This window comes from Cebus imitator, unplaced genomic scaffold, assembly GCF_001604975.1.
Source record: "Cebus imitator isolate Cc_AM_T3 unplaced genomic scaffold, Cebus_imitator-1.0 Scaffold478, whole genome shotgun sequence".
Taxonomy (NCBI): Eukaryota; Metazoa; Chordata; class Mammalia; order Primates; family Cebidae; genus Cebus; species Cebus imitator.
In genome coordinates, this window is record NW_016107793.1 from 1,390,579 (window position 1) to 1,408,402 (window position 17,824).

General features: G+C 55.1%; 1 protein-coding gene across 2 annotated transcripts in view; it reads left to right on the forward strand.

Moving 5' to 3' along the window:
- The first annotated feature begins 4,370 nt into the window (after positions 1–4,370).
- The window catches only part of GRK6 (G protein-coupled receptor kinase 6), a 16,981-nt gene continuing 3,527 nt past the window's right edge, over positions 4,371–17,824 (forward strand). For both annotated transcript variants that reach the window (XM_017512876.2, XM_017512878.2), the window contains exons 1-13: positions 4,371–4,604; positions 9,257–9,352; positions 10,384–10,496; positions 10,622–10,699; positions 11,045–11,145; positions 11,486–11,578; positions 11,686–11,749; positions 11,862–12,002; positions 12,238–12,428; positions 13,199–13,236; positions 13,329–13,418; positions 14,385–14,593; positions 14,709–14,846. In XM_017512876.2, coding sequence (XP_017368365.1) covers positions 4,553–4,604; positions 9,257–9,352; positions 10,384–10,496; positions 10,622–10,699; positions 11,045–11,145; positions 11,486–11,578; positions 11,686–11,749; positions 11,862–12,002; positions 12,238–12,428; positions 13,199–13,236; positions 13,329–13,418; positions 14,385–14,593; positions 14,709–14,846 — 1,404 coding nt within the window. In that variant the 5' untranslated portion in view covers positions 4,371–4,552. The remainder of the gene's footprint in view (positions 4,605–9,256; positions 9,353–10,383; positions 10,497–10,621; positions 10,700–11,044; positions 11,146–11,485; positions 11,579–11,685; positions 11,750–11,861; positions 12,003–12,237; positions 12,429–13,198; positions 13,237–13,328; positions 13,419–14,384; positions 14,594–14,708; positions 14,847–17,824) is intronic.

The following is a 17,824-nucleotide window of genomic DNA, read 5'->3' on the forward strand; positions in this document are numbered from 1 at the left end:
CCTGACCTCAGGTAATCCACCCACCTCAGCCTCCCAAAGTGCTGGGATTACAGGCATGAGCCACTGCACCCAGCCCTTCTCCCGACCCCTTTAAAGCTAGTTGTGGCCGTGTGGTTTGCTTTGACCAATAAAATGTGAGCAGAAGTGATTGTGTCACTTTTGGGTGCAAGCTTTAAGGACTGTTGTATGATTTACCACATTTTCCATTTCCTTTTACTACCTCTCATTGTAGAAGCACAAATTGCAATGAAGCCCCTATCATTCTGGGGCCCTGAGTGACTACTATGTGTAGTGCCACGCCACCACCCAACAAGCTGTGTTGGACATGTGGTATACGTAAGAAATGAACTTTTGGGTTTTTTTTGAGACAGTCTCACTCTGTCACCCAGGCTGGAGTGTGGAGTACAATGGTGCCATCTCAGCTCACTGCAACCTTCGCCTCCTGAGTTCAACGGATTCTCCTGCCTCAGCCTCCCGAGCAGCTGGGATTACAGGCTCATGCCACCATTCCCGGCTAATTTTTGTGTTTTTTTAGTAGAGATGAGGTTTCACCACATTGGCCAGGCTGGTCTTGAACTCCCGATCTCAGGTAATCAGCCCGCCTCAGCCTCCCAAACTGCTGGGATTACAGGTATGAGCCACTGTGCCTGGCTCCAGATGCTTCTTATGCAAGCCTTGCACACTGTTCTGCACCTTGAATTTTTCCATTTAATAATATATCTTGGTGATTGTTTATATCAGTATATGAGCATTCCCACAATTTTTTTTAACAGCCACATAGTATTCCTGGGTAGGAAAGGACCACATTTTACTTAATCTCTATTAAGGACAATTAGATGTGATCCATCTTTTTGGACAGTGCTACAATGAATAGCCTTCAGCATTTCTTTCCTTTTTATTTTTTTTGAGACAGAGTCTCACTCTGTCGCCCAGGCTAGAGTGCAGCAGCACGATCTAAGCTCATCGCAACCTCCATGACCAGCTAATTTTGTATGTTTAGTAGAGATGGAGTTTTGCCATTTGGTCAGGCTGGTCTTGAACTTCTAGGCTCAAGTGATTCACCTGCCTCAGGCTCCCAAAGTGCTGGGATTACAGGCGTGAGCCACCACACCTCACCAACCTTAAGCATTTCGTATTTTTGCTTGAGTGCAATGATATTTATAAGATAAATTCCTAGACACACACATCTCAGATGGTTGGTGGCAGATTTTCCCTTTTATTTATTTATTTATTCTTTTTTTTTTTTTGAGATGGAGTCTTGCTCTGTCGCTCAAGCTGGAGTGCAGTGGCATGATCTTGGCTCACTGCAACCTCTGCCTCCAGGGCTCAAGCCACTCTCATGCCTCAGCTTCCCGAGTAGCTGGGACTACAGGAGTGCACCACCATGCCCAGCTAATTTTTTATATTTTAATAGAGATGAAGTTTCACAGTGTTGGCCAGGGTGGTCTCGAACTCCTGAGCTCAGGTGATCCACCTGCCTTGGCCTACCAAAATTCTGGGATTACAGACGTGAACCACTGCACTCAGCCAACCTTCCCTTTTAACAAAGATAACTGCCTGGTGCGGTGGCCCACACCTGTAATCCCAGCACTTTGGGACGCCGAGGTAGGCGGATCACCTGAGGTCAGGAGTTCAAGACCAGCCTAACCAACATGGAGAAACCCCGTCTCTATTAAAAAAAAAAATCACTTTGGCTGTAGGTAGAAAATGGCTTGAAGAGCTGGAACCTGAATTTTCTGAGTGACATCTCTTCACCCCATATCTATTGCCAAGTCCTGTTCCTGCCAGCTCCATGCCAGCTCTCCATCTGTCCACCTGTTTGCATGTCCTGGCCACTGCCCCAGTGTAGGGCACCATCACTCCTCTCTCTAAAGGTTCCTTCCGAAAGGTCTCTCATCGGTCTTAGGATATCTGGCCTGCAGACAAGGAAACCAATTCTGGGTAACTAAGCAGATGAGGAATGGATGGGACAGGCTGGGGGGCTTGCTGAATCCCCCTCCCCCAGGAAGGGCCTAGCTTGACTGCCTTCCCTCCCTCCCCCGACCTTCACTGCCTCCACAATGAATTCTAAATGATCCCTCTGATGTCTTGTGCTGGTCACTTGTTCTAGAGTCAAAGACCTGGCTGGAAACATTAGAATAGTGCTCCAGCTACCAGAGACATGGGAGAAAAAATTCTGCCTCCCTTCTTTGATTTACCTAGTGGAAGGCAGGGTCTTCCTCCACATCTCATAGGATTCTTCTCAAATGGGAAAGGCTTCAGATATTGGGCACTAAAACAGCAAGCCAGCCCCCTCCCTGGAGCTTGTCCATCACAGTTGCAGCCCAGAGCTCTCTATGAAAGCCAAATCTGATCACACTACTCAAAACCTCCTTGACAGCTCCCTACCACCCGCAAGATGAAGTCCGAAATTTCTTACCTGGCTCTCAAGGCCCTCACTGATCCAGGTCCCTCCTAAGCCTTCAGCCTAATTTCTTGCCCCCCATGTCCTCCCCATTGTGTACCTTTAAACTCTAGCTGGATGCTCTGCCATTAGGTGCTGAACGCAGGAGCCCTTCCTGACTTCCTCTATGGAATTTTGAACGTGTGATACCCCTCTGTCCAGAAGGCTCTTTCCCTCCCTATGCCAATAACCTGCACATTTTCACTTAATCTTCAGATTTCACTTGGACACAACAGCCTTCACTAAGTGAGGTACCTTCCCTGTGTTCCACTAGCTCCTGGGTTTCCCTCTTTTAAGGTATTTATCTTAATTCCCTAGATCCATTCACTTTTCTCCATCTCTACTGCCACCTTGTTAGTCCAGGCTGCTGCCATCTCTCTCTCCTGGAATTCTGTAACCTCTTGACTGCTTGCTCTGCTTCCACTCTTGGCCACCTAGGAATCCACCAGAAAGAGTAAAACTTTTAAAATATAAATCATTCTTTCAAATGTTTGACATTTCACTTAGCAAAAACACTTCAACCTCCTGGATGTGGTCAGGGCCCTCCATGACCTAGCTAGTGCCGTTGTCCCTTCTGTCTCATCTCAGACCACTGGGCCCAGAAGCAGCAGACGCCTTCTCCTGTTCCCTGAACACAGCACTTAGTCTGGCTCAGAGCCTCTGCGTTTGGTGTTGCTCCTACTAGATCTGCTCAAATGTCACACCCTGAGAGTGTCATACACATTATCTTGTCATAACGTCCCAAGAACAGTTGTCACTCTCTAAAACCATCTATTTGTTTATTTACAGAATAATTATCTTTATCTCACCCAGCCCTCACTTGCTCCCTCCACTTCTAGCAAGTAAACAGGGAGCCTGGCTATCTTGCTGCCACCACTGTATTCCCCAGCACCTGACTCGGTGCCTGGCACAAAGAGGTTGCTCTGTAAGTATTTTCGAATGAATGAATGACTAGGGGACCAGAGAAGCCTAGATGAATCCGGCTCTGCCTTACTAGCAGAGTTTGGGCAAGCCTGTTTCCTGCCATGTGAAGTGCGGGTGGAGGAAGTGGGATGTTAAGCTACAAGGTGTTGAATAGCTGTCAGATTTTGGCCTTGTTTTCTCCGTAGTCTTCGGGCTGGAGCCAGCCACTTAACGTCCGGCGCCCCAGCTCCCCACCTGTGTAATGGGTGTGAACTCTTCCCAACGTCTAGGGGTGGTAGCGCTGCCTTATAAGGCAGCAGAGGCCGAGGGAAGGCGAGGCCGAGTGGGTGGAGAGAAATCACAACATCCGGCTGCGGGGGCCGGGCTGGGCGCCTGCGGCGACCGGGCGACAGGTCGGGGGACCGCTGCGGAGGCCGCAGCCTCCTCCCTGTCTCTCCTGCTTTCGATATGCTCCCTCCTAGATGGGGCCAACCCAAGGGAATACGGCCAGAGAAGTGGCCAAAACAAACTCCCTGCCAGCCCGCAGGAAGCCCAAGATACCGAGCTCGTCCCCAACAAAACCCTAGAAAAGCCATCTGCGAGCCAAAGGCTGCCGGGCCACACCTTCAGGCGGTCGCCCAATGAAAATGCATTATTTGAGATGACGGACATTTTCTTCACCCAATCACACATTCGATCTCCTGGGCGTGCCCCAGAGTACCCACCTCCGTGGTCCCGGCGGAGGGCTCGGCCCTAATTGGCAGTTCAGTATCCTACGAAAGCCTAGAAATTCGAACCTAGGGGCTGAACCCCGCTCTCAGACCAACCAGGAAGAGGTGACGTATTGGTCCCGCCCCCGTACGCTCCTTTGAGCGAGTCCCCAGCTCAGGGGGCGGGGGAAAGATGAAGAGGAAGGCTAATGGGAAGACGGCGCGGGGAGCTTCCGCCTGGTGATTGGTCGAATAAGGTAAACAGAGGGCGGAGCGGGGCGGGGCAGCGCCTGGGTGGCCCCCCGGGAAGGGGCGGAGAGTGCGCGGCAGGCGGCGGCGGCGGCCGGGGAGGCCGGGGAGGCCGGGGAGGCCGCTGCGCGGTCACTGCTAGCCGAGCCGAGCCGAGCCGAGCCGCGCCGATCGCCATCCGGCCCCGGCTCTCGCGCGCGATCCCGGCCGGCGGCGCGGCCCGGCGGGCCCGGCGGCGCGGCAGCCCATGGAGCTCGAGAACATCGTAGCGAACACGGTGCTACTCAAGGCCCGGGAAGGTGAGGCGGCCGGGCGGGTGGCCGGGCCCGGGTGCAGGGAGCGTGGGTGCGCGGCGTCTGAGTTCCGCGGGGCGACCCAGCCTTCGGATCCCCTAGGCCCGCTGGCTCTATGCCCTACACCTCGCCTAGACACACGAGCCTTTCCGGCCCGTCGTCTTGCTTCTTTGCACCTGCCCCCGGGATTCGGGGCCCAGGAAGGGGCGGGGGTCAGGCCGCCGCCGTCGCGGCGTTGGGTGGTGAAGGAGTGAAAGGAGAGACGAAGAGGGAAGGGTGGGACCGGGGCTCCAGGAGAGCCTCACTGAGGCCTCTTCCAGGTGAGATGTGTAAAGATGCCCCACGTGCTATGGGCCCAGACCCCAGCACCTAGCTTAATCCCGCACAAAGTTGGTGTTAGGTAAAGGCTGGAGAATGAATTAACGGAGCCTCTGCGTAACACAGCCCACCAGACTTGGGGAAACTCCTGGCCACAAATGGTACCTATAGAACTGCCACTTGCTCCGTGCCTCAGAACACTGAGGGCAAAGGTGAATGGATATTTGCCCTCAGGGAGCCCATGGTCTAGTAGGGCTAGCGGACACAGAAAGAAGTGGAAGCAAAGCATGCTGCGCTGTCAGTATTATAAGTGCAAAGGCTTGGCTGGGGAAACCAGTCTGGTGGACCGAGTGTGTGTGTAGCTCCTCGTGGCTCCCACCCCAGATATTATCAGGCTCTGTGTAGGTCCTGGGAGACACAGAAGGACCAGACCTGGTCCTTACTGCCCTGTGGTCAGTCTGCTCCCACCTGCCACACCCCACCTCAGTAACATCACTGACCACCCACTCTGTCCCACCTTGTCCAGGGTGCTGGGGAAGCAGCAGTAAACAAGACGCTTCTTTTTGGGATTCCAGGGCAGGGAGAGAGATTATGATGTTTTTCCACCCTTTGCTGGACTTCCAGGCTTAAAAGGTCATCTGCTTCACCTTTCTGCCCCATTTTACATGTGGGAAGCTGAGGCTCATCAGGTCACACAGCAGGATTGTGATTGACTCAGGCCTAAGACACAGGATGCCTATTCTACATGAAGCCCAGAGGAACCTCCAGCTGGGTGCCAGAGAATTACCCCCTGTCCACCCAGTGCCGTGGTGAGATGCAGCCCAGAAATGGCATGGCAGGCTGGGTCCTCAGTGCTTGGGGAGCCTGTTTTATCCCCTGTCCCTTATCAAGCCCATGGGCTAGGCCTTCCTCCCAGCCTCTGGGGGCATCTGCCGATTCTGTTCTGCCTCGTCATCCAACCAGCCAGGGAGGAGGAGTGGGGAGGGCCAAAACAGGCCTTCTCTAGGGCTATAGCCAGTCAAGGCCTTAGGCCTGCTGATGGCACTGCCTGGCCAGAGAGTGTGGGTACCATTGGACAAGCTTTGTCAGGCTGTGGGCAAGGCAAAGGGTGGTGTGGCCAGACTGGGGACTGGTATCTCCACTAGAGAACCCTTACCACAACCTGGCTCTGCTCCTCCCACCTGCATGGTTTTTTTTTTTTTTTTTTTTTTTTTTTTTTTTTTTTTTTTTTTTTTTTTTTTTTTTTTTTGAGATGAAGTCTCACTCTGTTGCCCAGGCTGCTGGTACAATCTCGGCTCACTGCAACCTCCGCCTCCCGAGTTCAAATGATCCTCCTGCCTTGGCCTCCCAAGTAGCTGGTACTACAGGTGTGTGCCACCATACCCAGCTAATTTTTGTATTTTTAGTAGAGATTGGGTTTCACCATGTTGGCCAGGTTGGTCTCGAACTCCTGACCTCAAGTGATCCTCCCACCTTTGGCCCTGCAAAGTGCTGGGATTACAGGTGTGAGCCATTGTGCCTGGCCTACCTGCATGGCTTTAAACACGTCTCTTCTCTCTCAACTTCAGTACTCCTTTTTGTGGAACGGTTGGCTGGGGGACATAAAGACTAAAGGAAATCCTGATTGTCATTGAGTCCTGAGCCCAGGCCCCTGGATGGACTACATCAGAACCAACTCATGAACTGGCTTTTCATGAGCTTGGGGCTAGGGCCCTTGACATCTTCCCAAGTAATCTGAGGCCCCAAGTGGTTTGGGAACCCTTGGTATGTGTATAGAGTTGGCACGTAATAGATGCTAGCCATGTTTGGGGTGGGAAAAGAGCTTGGGTTGTGGCCATAGAGAGCTGGGTACGGGACCTGTCAGTGTCACCTCTGGGCTTGGAGATCTTGGGTGAATTGATTCCTCACCTTGGAACCTCAGTTTTCTTATGATATTGGGCCTTCTCTGGAAGAGTTGCTGTGAGGATGGAGTGGGATGTTGGGGCTTGAGCCTTCCCTCAGTACCCCTTCTTTTCCCAGGCACTCAGAGGCATGGGGAAGGGGCCCAGGGACACCGAAAGGGGACAGAGAGGGTGGGGAGGAGCACCACTGACTGGGCCACCCAGGACAGGATATTTGCATGTGACTCTTTGCTGCTGCCTTGATGTGGCTGGGAGGCAGGGAGGAGGAAGTAACTGAGGGTGGGAGGCCGGCGGATGGAGGGTAGGGTGAGGGACCTGTGGGGGTGGGGGAGGAGTTCCCTTTCTGGGAAGGCCTTGCCCTGGGTTGAGGGGTGGGGGTCTGTTGCTCACTAACAGTGAAGCAATGACTGCTGGGCATTCTCTCAGCAGGCTGCTGGAGGCCTCTAGCAGGTTTCTCAATGGGCCCCTGCAATACTTCCTCCTCCAGACAGCTTAGGTCAGGGAGTCATCGAGGGACCTAGCTTTGCCCCCTCCCTAGAAGGCAACTTCTGCCCTTGCACCACCTGCCCTCACCTAGGCCAGATAGATACAGGACTGGAAAACCAGAGGGGAAACTGAAGCCCAGCATGAGAAAGTGGCTGTCTAAAGTTGCCACAGAATTGTTGGAGCTGGGGCTCACCTTTTGACTCAGCCCTATTCAATGCGGACAGTGTCTCCTATTCACCACATAACACACATGGAGAAACCGAGGTTCACAGATAGCAAGTGATGGGTTTACGGTGTAAATCAGAGATTCAGACCCTGGCCGGGCGCAGTGACTTGCGCCTATAATCCTAGCATTTTGGGAGGCCGAGGTGGGTGGATCACCTGAGGTCAGGAGTTCAAACCAGCCTGGCCATCATGGAGAAACCCGATCTTTAAAATTAAAAAAAAAAAAAAAGAAATTCAGACCCAGCTTTGGGAAGCTCAGGCCCCTTCCCTCCTAAACCTCGTGGCCTACAGGCCACACACATTTGGCTCCCTCTCTGACATATTTATTTGGCTGCAGTGAGGATTTTTTGTTTTTGTTTTTTTTTTTGAGACAGAGTCTTGCTCTGTCGACAGGCTGGAGTGCAGTGGCGTGATCTTGGCTAACTGCAACCTCTGCCTCCCGGGATCAAGCGATTCTCCTGCCTCAGCCTCCCAAGTAGCTGGGACTACAGGTGTGAGCCACCACACTGGCTAATTTTTGTATTTTTAGTAGAGATGGGGTTTCACCATATTGGCTAGGCTGGTCTTGAACTCCTGACCTTGTGATTCACCCACCTTGGCCTCCCAAAGTGCTGGGATTACAGGCATGAGCCACCATGCCTGGCTTTTTTTTATTTTTTTGAGACAGAGTTTCACTCTTGTTGCCCAGGCTGGAGTGCAATGGCGTGCATTCAGCTCACTGCAAGCTGGGATTACAAACATGTGCCATCACGCCTGGCTAATTTTGTATTTTTAGTAGAGATGGGGTTTCTCCATATTGGTCAGGCTGGTCTTGAACTCCTGATCTCAGATGATCTGCCTGCCTCGGCCTCCCAAAGTGCTGGGATTACAGGTGTGACCCACTGTGCCTGGCCCTGTTTTGTTTTGTTTTGTTTTTTTAAATAAAATGGGGGCCAATATTTTATGTAAGAGTGAATTTCTAGCTGCTTTTTCAAAATCAGAAGAGCTGGCCACACTGAGCCAGAAACCTGCCTAGCAGCACTCAGGCAATCTGCTGGCGTTGTGCTACAGCTGCCTGTTAGAGGGGCCTTCTCTGTTCCTGGTCATCTCGCAGCTGGCCCACGTTTCCCACACCTGTTGGGCTCTGCAGGCAATTGAACTGCTGTGGCCTCAGCCGCTGCAGATGGGGGGTCTGCGAGGTCAAGCAAGGCAGACAGGGGGCCGGGGAAACCCCTGTGTGCAGGGGAAGGAAAGTCCTGAGTGTCTCCCCTTGCCCCTGCCTTGCTTGAGCATCTGATAGCCATGATGTGGAGCCTGGCGATAGAGGTCTGGGAGCCCTCTTGTTCCAGGCTGCCCTGTGCATCTCTCAGGCTTGCCCCGCTGTCCTAGATTCTTTCCCTCCTGGGCCTTCTGCACCCACCACTGTGATGCCCTTCTCTCCTTTCTTAACTGTGGGAACTCCTACCTGGTGCGAAGCAACTGAGGCTGGACCCATTGTCAGAGCTATCTCCTCCCCCAGCAACCTCATTGCTCCTCTTGGCTTTCCCAGCTCAGGAGCCGGAAGCAGGAGAACCACGTGTGTCCTGGAACGCGGCAAGAGCATGCTGGAACGTGCTTGGGAAGGCCCAAGGTGCCGCCCAGAGCGGGCTCTGCCTTGGCTGGGCCCTAGAGGCCCTGAACCTCGCTGAGGACCCAGAGTCAGTCCTGGGGCAGTGGGACTTGAGACCCAGTGCCCAATTGCTCCCACAGGTGGCGGTGGGAATCGCAAAGGCAAAAGCAAGAAATGGCGGCAGATGCTCCAGTTCCCCCACATCAGCCAGTGTGAAGAGCTGCGGCTCAGCCTCGGTGAGGCCTGGGCAGAGGCTGGGGATGCTGAGGCGAGGGGCCTTGCTGGGGCCGGGGGAGCCTCCCCTGAGACCTTGCCTTGGGGCAGAGGGGCAGGCTTGGTGGCTCCAGTGAGCAGGAGGATGGGGCTGCACCATTGAGCCTAGTTTCAGTTCCCAGGCTTGGGATGGGTGGAGAGCAGACAACAAACAGGGTCACACTGTTGGAGGTGGTTGAAGTGGTGTCAGGAATAGGGCAGGGGCAGATTGGGGCAGATGAGTCCGCTTTGGAAAGGAGAGCCAGCTAGGGTGAGCAGCACCCACAGGATAGAAGGAGCGGCAGCTAGGCTAGCCCACAGACTGACTACCTTGGGAGCCCCAGGCTGGGTCTTAGCCTCCCAGGCCCAGCCTTGAGTGGTGCCCAGCAAAGCCTTGATCAGAAGCCCTCAGCCTGGGCGGTGTGACAGGGTTACTCCTGGGAGGAGACAGAAGGGCCCAGGACCCCAGTTCCTGCTGATCTTGGCCAAGGCCCCAGGTCTGAGCAGCACCTAAGGTTGCTGAGGCCCCCCGGTGGCCCGCACGTGGGCAGAGCGCACCCAGGCCGCTTCCACCTCCTGGGAAGGAGGCCCAGCTGAGAGCTTGCCGGAAGCCACAGCTTCCTCTCGCACTTTCGCCAGGCAGGCAGCAGGTGTGGGCCTGGCCCAGGCTGGGCTGGGCCGGAACCTCACAGACCGCACCCAACCCCAGTACTGTGACATATGCAAGTCGTGTAAACCAGGAGACAACGCAGGGAAGTGGGTGGAGGCCTGGGTTCTGGAGCCAGACTCCTGGCTGTGTGACATTGAGCTAGTCAGTTAGCTTCTCTGGGCCTCATAGACCCAACATAGCTGTGCCTACCTCAGGGTTGCGGTGAGGGTTCCGAAGAAGATCATGGCTGCCACACTGCAGAGCTGGAAGCTGTTGTGGGGGCCTAGGGCCTGGTGGTATGGGCAGGAGTGCCCCATCCATGGGCTCTAGGGCTGTGGACCCAGCAGCTCCCATCTCTGCCCACAGAGCGTGACTACCACAGCCTGTGCGAGCGGCAGCCCATCGGGCGCCTGCTGTTTCGAGAGTTCTGTGCCACGAGGCCGGAGCTGAGCCGCTGCATCGCCTTCCTGGATGGGGTGGTGAGTGCAGCCCAGCCCCACCCAGCCCCACGGGTGGTCGAGGTCTCAGCCTCATGTGCCCTTCCTCCCCACACCTGCTGCTTGCTCTGCCCAGACCTCCAGCTTCTCTGCTTTCCACCCTGCAGGCCGAGTATGAAGTGACCCCGGATGAGAAGCGGAAGGCATGTGGGCGGCGGCTAATGCAGAATTTTCTGAGCCACACGGTGAGTGAGCAGTGATGGAGAGATGACGGCAGCCACCAGAGCCCAGTGACAGGGAGAAGAGTGACCACAGCCTGGGCAGAGACTGCCCTGGAGCTGCTCCAGGCAGCACGGCGGGCATGCAGCCCAGGGTATGGGCTGGGCTCTGGCCAGACGGCCTCCCAGTGGCTCTGCTGTGCTCTGCCTCGTGGGTGGGGAGCAGGAAGGAGTTCAGCAACCAGGCTGGCTGGCACACCCCCGGCCTGCAGCCTCTTATGGCACCGCCTGAGATGCCTGACCCCTCTCCCCTGGGAATGGGCAGCCGTCCAAGGGAACCCCTGCACTGACCTCTCTGGGGCTTGTTCCCAGGGTCCTGACCTCATCCCTGAGGTCCCCCAGCAGCTGGTGACGAACTGCACCCAGCGACTGGAGCAGGGGCCCTGCAAAGACCTCTTCCAGGAACTCACCCGGTAAGCCTGTCCCTGCCCACAAGCCTAAAATTGTGTCCAGAGGAGGGGGCTTCTGTGGGCCAGAAAGGTTGTGAACAGCTCAGTGGCTGGTGAGGGAGCTCAGCTGCCCAGCCCTGGCCTTGTCCCTGCTGTGTGACCTGGGCAGGCTGCCTCCCCTCTCAGTAGCACCGACAGCTTCAGCACAGGCTATGTGTCTCCCAGCTCGGGGGTTAGCAGGAGGACCGGCTGACAATGATGCCTGTGGGCTGAGCCTGTACAGAAAGAGAGGCCTGGCCCAACAAGTCGAGAGCCTGGGGTGTTGGGGGCTGGCGGGTGAGCTGGGCCTGCCTTTCCTCAACAGGCTGACCCACGAGTACCTGAGCGTGGCCCCATTTGCTGACTACCTCGACAGCATCTACTTCAACCGTTTCCTGCAGTGGAAGTGGCTGGAAAGGTGAGCTCCTTGAAGGCTGGGCTGGGACAGGCCAGGTCGCTGGGGTTCTTCATAGGTCTTGGGCTCTCCTGCTCAGCCAGCGTTTGCTTCCCCACCCCTTGCCACAGGCAGCCAGTGACCAAAAACACCTTCAGGCAGTACCGAGTCCTGGGCAAAGGTGGCTTTGGGGAGGTGAGTGGCCAGGAAGAGTGAACAGGGTGGGTACGTTGGGCCCTGGACCAGCCCCTGGACGCCTAGCCAGGGTGCAGCTGTCCCCCATTCGCCCCTGTCTGCCTGGCCACAGGTGTGTGCCTGCCAGGTGAGGGCCACAGGCAAGATGTATGCCTGCAAGAAGCTAGAGAAAAAGCGGATCAAGAAGCGGAAAGGGGAGGCCATGGCGCTGAATGAGAAGCAGATCCTGGAGAAAGTGAACAGTAGGTTTGTAGTAAGTACAGAAGGAGACTCCCTTCCCCTTGGCCACGCTGGTGCACTGGCCCTCCCCACCCCCCAGGCCCCACCCTCCCACACGGGATGCCAGGAAGGTCGGGGTTGGGGTGTTGATGCCAGGCTTGGGGAGCAGGCTGGGCCCAAGGAGTGGCACCAAGAAGGCTTTTTTGGGCGGCCCTGCCACCAAGCACCCCGCAGCTCCTGCCTGAGGGCTTGGGTCCCCTCGGCCACAGGTGAGCTTGGCCTATGCCTATGAGACCAAGGACGCGCTGTGCCTGGTGCTGACGCTGATGAACGGGGGCGACCTCAAGTTCCACATCTACCACATGGGCCATGCTGGCTTCTCTGAAGCACGGGCTGTCTTCTACACCGCCGAGATCTGCTGCGGCCTGGAGGACCTGCACCGGGAGCGCATCGTGTACAGGTGGGGAGGGCTCGGCCACCCCAGGGGCTTAGCCCTCCCTGCCAGGGGCTACAGCTGCACCTGGATGGAGGTAGCCAAGGCTGCCAATCAGGCCAGACTGCAGAAGGACATTGGTGCGGGGCTGTGGCACCGGCTTAACTCACACAGCAGGCCAACTTGAGTGGCCCGGGCCTAGGCTTTGGGCTCTGGGAGACCCACGGGGGAATCTGACTTTGTCACACACACCTCCATCCCCCACCGTGTGACCCTGGGCCGGTCTGCTCCCTGCTCCCAACACTGCTTCCTTTTCTAGAAAGCAGAGACTATAATTCCTACGTCCCAGGTTGTTGAAGGGGCCTAGTGAGATAAGTACAGAGTGCCTGGCATACAGGGCTGGGTAAGGAAGAACCCTGGCTCTGATTGTTGCCGACTTCCTATGAGCCTCACAACAGGACAGTCAGGGGACAGATGAGTAGCCCCATTTGACAGAGAGGAAAGGCAGAGTCAGCCACCAATGGGTAAGCAAGGCCACTGGGGAGGCCCCTCGAGGTGGAGCTGCCTTCCACTCACCTAGAGAGTCCTCGGTGTCCTGGCTGTGTAGATCCTTCCTCTGCTCCCTTGAGTTTGGGCTGTTGCCAGGGAGAGCAGGGCTGTCTGTTGCCCTATCAGCAAATGAGTCTTGTACCCTGCTCCACACCTGGCCCCAGGAGGCAAGTGAGCTAGAAGGAGCTGTCCCGTCGGACTCCCTGGCAAACTGAGCAGCATCTAACCCTGCTCTTCTCTCTGCACAGGGACCTGAAGCCAGAGAACATCTTGCTGGATGACCACGGTGAGTGGGGGCACCTGGGGTGGGGTACGGTGGGGTGAGACGCAGAGGCCTGGCCTGTTAACGGGTCTACCTGTTTCTCCACCCACATTCAGGCCACATCCGCATCTCCGACCTGGGACTGGCTGTGCATGTACCCGAGGGCCAGACCATCAAAGGCCGTGTGGGCACCGTGGGCTACATGGGTGAGTCTTCCCTGCCCTGGCCCACTGGCCTCCTGAGTTCCCTCACTGTCCACCCACCCAGCCGTACCACTTCTGTTTGGGAGTCTCCTCTCAAAAGGGTTCTCAATAGAAAGGGCCCATCCCAGTGCTCCTCTTCTAGAGGTTAGGAGACCGAGACTCAGCCAGGACCACACACAGTTGTGAAGCCACACTATTTGTTTGCTAGATATTTACTAAACCCCACTATGGCTGAGCTTGCAAGTGGCTACCGGGGAATGGAGGAGAGAAACCCAACTTGTTTCCATGGCCCCAGGCCCTGCCCTCCTTGTGCCCATCTGTGAAGGAAGCCAGTGGAGGGGCCAGTGTGAGGCCTCATATTCCACTTGGGAACCAAGAGACAAGGGAGACAGAGTCCTGGCTCTGCAGGCTCCACCTCTTGCCTTTTGTGTGGCCTTGAACCAGACACTCCACTGCTCCCGGCCTCACTTTGCTCGACTGTAAAACGCTCATCATGCCTGCCTCCCAGGGCTGCCTGGAAGATGAAAAGAGAGAGTACAGAAAAAACTCCCCATGGGGCTGCCCTGGCAGGTAGGAGGTATTCAGAAAATAGGAGTTTCCTTCTTACTTCTTGCTGATATTAAATCCAGAAGTTGCAAACTGGTAGCCATGTGGGCCCAATTTCGCCTACATTTGTGTTTAAGTCAAATTGTTTTTAGTAAGCCAGATGGTTTCACATGCAAAATAAGATTTCTGACTTCTTGTGTAAAATCTGAAGACCCAGGGACCCTGGATGTAGCCTCCTGCAGGGCCGTATCCGCTCCCCTTGATGCTCTCCTACTGGCCGAGGTCCCCTCCAAGTTGGGACGGTGCCTGCCTGGCCAGTGGGTTTGAGTGGATCCCAGACGTAATGTCCCACTGGCGTTCCTGGAGCCTGAGGGTCCACTCCCCACCTCCTGTCCAGTCCTAACTCTCATGCCACCTGCCCAGCTCCAGAAGTGGTGAAGAATGAACGATACACGTTCAGCCCTGACTGGTGGGCGCTAGGCTGCCTCCTGTATGAGATGATCGCAGGCCAGTCACCCTTCCAGCAGAGGAAGAAGAAGATCAAGCGGGAGGAGGTGGAGCGGCTGGTGAAGGAGGTGCCCGAGGAGTATTCGGAGCGCTTTTCCCCACAGGCCCGCTCACTGTGCTCCCAGGTACGGCAGCTCTCGGAAGCCCGGCCCACCGAGGCTAGGGAGGACTCAACTTTCCCTCCCTCCCAGCCATTCACCTGCCCGCCTGCCTGCCCTCCTCTCCCCTGCTTTGCCACAGCTCCTCTGCAAGGACCCCGCCGAACGTCTGGGGTGTCGTGGGGGCAGTGCCCGTGAGGTGAAGGAGCACCCCCTCTTTAAGAAGCTGAACTTCAAGCGGCTGGGAGCCGGCATGCTGGAGCCGCCCTTCAAGCCTGATGTGAGTGCCACCCACTCTTGCCGAGGGCAGGGCCTAGCCGGGCTGGGGCTCAGGGGTTCTTGTAGTATTGACCAGGATGCTTCCAGCGCAAGTGGCAGAAAAACCAATCTAGTGGCTTAGCCACAGAAATAAAGATAATTCACAGTAAGGAAAAGCCCCAGGATAGGTCCAGCTTTTGGCATGCCTGGATGGGGCTCCGGGGCCCTAACAATGCCCTAGGAACTTTCTGTCCCTCCCTGAGCTGTACTGTTTAGTGTGTAGTCTTCATATTGGGGCAGCACTCCCCAGGGTGCGACAGCAGTGCCCCCCAGCAGCTCAGCCGCCACAGTAGACAGCTCCTTTTGCCCTTTCTTTCCTTCCTTCTTTCCTCCCTTCCTTCTTAACTTGCCTCCCTCCCTCTCTCTTTCTTCCTTCCCTTTTCCTTCCCCTTCCCCTTTCTCTTTCCCTTTCCCTTTCCCTATCCCTCTTGGTCTTGCTCTGCTACCCAGGCAGCTGGAGTGCAGTGGCAAGATCTTGGCTCACTGCAACCTCTGCCTCCCAGATTCAAGCTATTCTCCTGCCTCAGCCTCCCGGGTAGCTGGGATTACGTGTGCATGCCACCACACCCAGATAATTTTTGTATTTTTGGCAGAGACGAGGTTTCACCATGTTGGCCAGGCTGCTGTCGAGCTCCTGACCTCAGGTGATCTGCTCATCTCAGCCTCCCAAAGTGCTGGGATTACAGCTGTGAGCCAACACACCTGGCCTTGCCTAGTAACTTCAAAAGAAATCCTCATAGGGGAAAAAGAAGTCCTAATGCTGATGCCCGTTGCCTCTCATTGCTCAGAGGCTCCTCACTGGTGACACAGGGATCATACGCCCACCTGAACCTGCGCCAGTAGGGGAGCTCAGTTCCCCAGAGGAAAACCACAATGCAATTGCCAGCAGTGGGAGGGGCTGTTGGGCTGGCCATCCTTCTGTGGGTGGTCACTTCCCCTTATAGAGTCTCAGCCATTAACTGAGCATCTCAGTGGACCAGGCACTCAGCAGGCAAGAGTGTCCTCTAGCTGTCAGAGGCCAGGTGGCAGAAAACCAACCTAAACTCACTTAAGCCCAACATGGAGTGTATTGGTTCATTTGGCCAGAAAGTCCTCAAGTAGGGCCAGCTTCAGGGTTTCCTGCTGTGTGCCAGGATTCTCCAGCTCTTGGCTAGCCTTCAACCTGTTGACTTTCCCTCCCCTGAATTAAGCTCCTCGGTATGTGACAGCCACAGGGAAGGTTCTGATTGGCTAAGATGAGGTCATGTGCTTCCCCCTTCCCATGTCTATGAGGACTGGGTCCTGTGATTAACAGTGCACCAGGAACACTGGAGAGGCCCAAAGGTGATGGGCAGGCCAGGCCAGGTTGTTATCTGTCAATGACACACGTGTTTATTGATTCAGCAAATAGCTGCTGAGTGCCCATTTATGCCAGACCCTGGAGATAATGAGGCCCACTGGATCCAATCCTGCCCTTACATTCTAGTGAGAGACACACCAAAATAAACCAGTAAGCCACAAGGAATTCCAGCTAACATTGTGACAAAGAAAACTAAAGCAAGTGGCTGGGCTCGGTGGCTCACATCTGTAATCCCAACACTGGGCGGCTGAGGCAGGCAGATCACCTGAGGTCGGGTGTTTGAGACCAGCCTGACCAACATGGAGAAACCTAAAAATACAAAATTAGCTGGGTGTGGTAGCACATGCCTATAGTCCCAGCTACTCGGGAGGCTGAGGCAGGAGAATCGCTTGAACCCAGGAGGCAGAGTTTGTGGTCAGCCGAGATCATGCCATTGCACTCCAGCCTGGGCAACAGGAGCAAAACTCCGTCTCAAAAAAAAGAAAAAGAAAAGAAAAGAAAACTAAAGAAAGCTATGAAGGTGGTAGAGGATGATGGTGGGGGGAGTGTTTTTAGACACAGTGGTCTCTGGGGAGCTGATGATAGTACAGAAACATAAAATATGTGAAGTGGAGAGCCTTGCCAAGATTTGGGGTATGAGCATTCTAGGCAGAAGGAACAGGCAGGCATTGCGGTCCTGAGGCTGAGCGAGCCTGTGCAGGCAAAGAAGAGTGCGGGCAGGTTCTCAGTGAGATGGGACCGTTGCGGGACCCTGGGCAGGAATGTGAGGTATAGGTAGTGGGCCAGAGTGGGTGTGAGTGGAAGTGGGGAGGCCAGCGAGGGGGCTGCTGCCCTGAGTGACTGCCTCACATGGGCTTGACTGGAACCACAAAGGTGGGCGCTGTCAGAGGTGCTTGAACTAAGAGAGCCTGACTTTCATCAGCTCACCCCTGAGGCTAGCACTGCCACTCAGTCTATTCCTATTTCTGTGCGCATCATCTCATTTAACCTTGAAGTAGCCACACTTTCTCTGGGTCTTCCATTCAAAGTTGGAGATAAACTCAGTGCCCTGGAGTTTAACTTTTTAGAAGTAGATGAAAAACAAGCTTGATGATGATATATTTTTTAACAGCTTTATTGAGATCCAATTTATATACCATACAGTTCACCCATTTAAAATGTACAGTTCACCTGGGCGCAGTGGCTTATGCCTGTAATCCTAGAACTTTTTGGGAGGCTGAGGTGGGTGGATCACCTGAGGTCAGGAGTTCAAGACCAGCCTCGCCAACATGGTGAAACTCCATCTCTACTAAAAATACAAAATTAGCCGGTCATGGTGGCAGGCACTTGTAATCCCAGCTACTCGGGAGGCTGGGACAGAAGAATTGCTTGAACCCGGGAGACGGAGGTTGGAGTGAGCTGAGATCGCACCATTGCACTCCAGCCTGGGCCACAAGAGCAAAACTCTGTCTCAAAAAAAAAAAAAAATGTACAATTCAGTCAGGTACGGTGGCTCGTGCCTGTAATCACAGCACTTTGGGAGGCTGAGGTGGGTGGATCACAAGTTCAAGACCAACCTGACCAACATGGTGAAACCCCGTGTTTTCTAAAAATACAAAAAA